This window comes from Phaethon lepturus, unplaced genomic scaffold, assembly GCF_000687285.1.
Source record: "Phaethon lepturus isolate BGI_N335 unplaced genomic scaffold, ASM68728v1 scaffold34797, whole genome shotgun sequence".
Taxonomy (NCBI): domain Eukaryota; kingdom Metazoa; phylum Chordata; class Aves; order Phaethontiformes; family Phaethontidae; genus Phaethon; species Phaethon lepturus.
The window spans coordinates 59,665-63,147 of NW_010554613.1; the positions used below are offsets into that span (position 1 = coordinate 59,665).

Genomic DNA, 3,483 nt, shown 5'->3' on the forward strand with positions numbered 1-3,483 from the left:
CGTCCGCCACTTGGCGTAGTCAGTTGGGGCATGGCCTTTTGGCCACACATGGTACCTGCGGGGAGAGACAGAAATGAGAGACCCGGGAAAGCTGGCAGCTCCCCAAGACAGGCAGAGGATGCAGGAGGTCCTCTGAGCCAGCTGCCCCACAGCCCCAAGGCACAAGGGTACAAAAGTGGCTTCTGCTGGGTGTGACAGGCCCACTAGACATCAGTGCAGCTGCAATCCCTACCTGAAGGTGTAGAGGGAGCCCATGTCCAGCATGGAGAGCAGCTCTGCTTTGGATTTGGGGAAGGTCAGGCGGTAGTGCAGGGTCTCAAATGCCGGCACGATGAGAGCTGCCTTCCTCTGGGGCAGCTCCAGCTGCTGGATGGAGTTCCTGTGGTGGGAGGAAGGGCGTGAGGTCTCCGTGGCTGTGAGCCATGGCCACAGCCCGCTTCCTCAGCCCCTCCAGCCTGCCCACTGCTCCAGAAGGGTATTGGTGGGTTTGGACACTTTGTAGTGTGCCACGCAGGGGCAGGAGGAACAGGGCATCCCTCTCAGCCACAGCTCCTTCCTCGTATCTGCTGGTGTCTGACAAAAGCAAGGGCAGGATCCCAAGGCTGAACACAAAGGAAACAGTTTCTGCATGTTCAGGGCTGCTGCCCAGGGCATTTCCTGCAAACCTTGGTGCTGGGAGGTTTCCTGCAAACCTAGGGAGCCTGGCAGGCTGAGTAAGAGCCAGCTGGAGAAAGCCTTACCTGAGGTAATCGTAGAGGCCATACATAGGCAGGAAGTCAATGTCCGTCAGAAAAACGTATGGCGTCTGCGTGTTGGCCAAGGCCACGTTGCGCAGGAGGTTGATGGGGTAGAACTGCCCCTCCTTGTAGACGATGTGGTAGGCGACGTTGCGGCGGGCGCTCAGCACCTCTGAGGCCTGGGCGTAGCGCAGGAACTGCTGAGCCTCTGCGTCTGACATGTACAGTGCCAGGCTGATGGGGCCCGCCCAGTGTTTGCAGATGGCCTCCAACATCTGTAACCTGTGAAGCAGAGGGTACTGTGTGAGCAGGAGGCCTTCCCGTGGCAGCTTGGCCAGATCCAAAACTGGGTGCTTGCCAGTGAGCTGCATACCCCCGGAGCCCAGTTCAGGAGGGGAACAGGAGGAATTGCTGCTCCCAGCTTGGGGTGTTGCTCCTCACTGCAAAGTGCTGGTGTGAGGGTGAGGAACCCATGTTTTGAGATCCCTGTTAGCCCCCAAGCTGTGGAGCCTCCCCAGAGGAGTGGAGGTGGGATCCAACCTCCTACCAGCCCCATCAGCAAGTACCTGTCCATGGAGAGCTGGGCCACGAGGGTGACATCGGTGGGGTTGGGAAGGGTCAGGAACTCGTACTGCAGGAAGAACAGGTGGACGCGGTGCTGCGTGAGGTGCTGCCGACGGAAATCGTAGCAGGGATCATCCTCGTCCAACTCCTCCAGCGCCTGCTGCAGCTGCAACACCACGAAGGTGAGGGAGTGCAGGAACCCCAGGGTGAGCTGGGGTGGCTGCGCGGGGTCTCTGCCCACCCCACCCTCTGGGGTCGCAGGCAGAGTCGCAATTGCCCTCACCTGGTTGCTGGGCGGGCTGGGGAGACTGGCACAGCCAAAGAGCTCCCTGCGCAGCAGGTTCCCGTCGTACTCCAGGAAGGTCAGGTAGAGGTTACGGAAGAACTCCACATGCTTGTTCTTCACCCGCAGCTTCTTGGGTGAGTTCCAGTGGATCACCTGAGGGCAGTTGTGTGTCACCCCATGGAGGGGAAGTCAGCAGCACCCAGCACTCCCCAAGCCCCTAGACCCCATGCTGACTCTCCCAGGCCCCCAGCACATGTCCTTTAGGCCCTTGCCAGTCTCAAAGGCAGCAAACCCACCCACCTTGAGATCCGAGACCTCAGTGTAGCACTGCTCCGAGCGGGTGTGATCAGAAAGTTGCACATTCCAGAAGCAGGGGAGCTGGTACACCAGAGCCGGGTCCTGCTTGATCACTGCGTTAAAGATGTCCTAGGAGAGAGAAAGGCAAATGCACAGGTGGATGAAGAAGACGGCACGCACCTGCTGTGCCAGCAGCGCTATGGGAATGCAGCGGGGCTGACCACCCCAGAGGAAGAGGGACCGTTACCTGATCAGCCAGTGAGGTGGAGAGCATGCTCATGAGCTCCCGCTCCGCTGTCAGCCGCCACATCTGCTCCCAGCCCAGGCGACGCAGGCGGTCCAACAAGAGCAGGATCACCCCTGGGTGTCGGGGAGGAGGGCACAGGATCACCAAGGGAGCACCCATTACAGAGCTGGAGCACTGCAGCATGCGTGTCGTCAGCCCCTGGGACATGCTGCTGATCTGCACTCCCCCACACGACCCCAGGATACTGCGGCAGCCTCCTCGTGCCCACAAGACTCTCCTGTCTCACCTCAGGCTTCCCCAGCCTCCCCGTGCCAAGTGCCACCTCAGCTGCAGGGCCCACACTCACCCGTGTTGAAGCCACGTCCCAGGGCTGGCCACGGTTTGTGGTTTTTCCAGAGGTTGCCCAAATACCAGTCGCTTTGGTTCTCCACCAGCCCAATCACCTGCTTGTCTGAGGAAAGAGAGAGACGTGGATGCAGCCCATCTTGCTGTAGGTTCAGAAGGCCCAAGCAAACCCACTGCACTGCTGCTGTGGCAGATGAGGACTGCCACCCTGAGCCCTGCCAGGGTCCCAGCAGGTCCCGGGGGCATCCTGTCCTCACCAGAAAACTTCCTGAAGACAGCCCAGAGCTCAGCAATATCGGTGGCAAAGGTGATGTCAGTGTCCAAGACGATGACCTTGGAGAGGTTGGAGGGCAGTGCCTTGGTGAGCGTCAGCTTCATCAGCCCGTAGATGCCAGAGTAGTGCTTGTTGGGGATCCATGACACCTCCGGCTGCAAGGCGACACGGCCTCAGGGCTGGGCTCAACCATGCCCTTCCCCTGCCCAGGCAGGACAGCTGTGTGTGCCCGGCATGCCCAGGCAGGGAAAGCCAGCGGAGGGGCAGAGCCCCTGCCTGAGTGCAGCGCCAGCCCCCCGGCAGAGCTGTGGGGTCAGCCGAGCCTGGAGCATCCAGCTGCACCACCAGCAGCCACACACCTCTCTCCCTCAGGCCCTTCAGGCGCGCGCTGGCTGCATCTCCTTCTCCTTTTCTTTCCCTGGCCTGGCTCTTCCTCCAGGCACCTGAACCTCCGCCTGAACCCCAGCGTGTCAGTGCTCAGTGGGGGACCCAGCTCCGCCACAGAGGCAGTGCTACCCCAAAGGGCCTCCCCACCCATCCAGCACCAGCCCTGTGCCGCCCTTCTCAGCAACTAGTCCAGAAAGGGGAGCAGGTGAGTGAGGGACCAGCAGGAAAGGAGTTAATAAACCCCCTCCCACTCGCCCCTCTCTGCTGCTCCCCTTTGCCCTCCAAGCACTGGTTGGGACAGGGCAAAGGGAGGGGTCAAGTGCCTGCCTTCAAGTCATCGGCGTTG

General features: G+C 60.8%; 1 protein-coding gene across 1 annotated transcript in view; it reads right to left on the minus strand.

Annotated features, from left to right (window-relative positions):
* GYLTL1B (glycosyltransferase-like 1B) overlaps positions 1 to 3,483 on the minus strand; it is a 5,646-nt gene that overhangs the window by 445 nt on the left and 1,718 nt on the right. Inside the window, 10 exon segments of the mRNA XM_010291918.1 lie at positions 3 to 55; positions 233 to 379; positions 741 to 1,019; positions 1,304 to 1,467; positions 1,585 to 1,740; positions 1,888 to 2,013; positions 2,132 to 2,244; positions 2,478 to 2,582; positions 2,734 to 2,905; positions 3,465 to 3,483. The exon segment at positions 3,465 to 3,483 is cut by the window's right edge and continues 39 nt beyond it. Of these exon segments, the coding sequence (XP_010290220.1) occupies positions 3 to 55; positions 233 to 379; positions 741 to 1,019; positions 1,304 to 1,467; positions 1,585 to 1,740; positions 1,888 to 2,013; positions 2,132 to 2,244; positions 2,478 to 2,582; positions 2,734 to 2,905; positions 3,465 to 3,483 (1,334 nt within the window).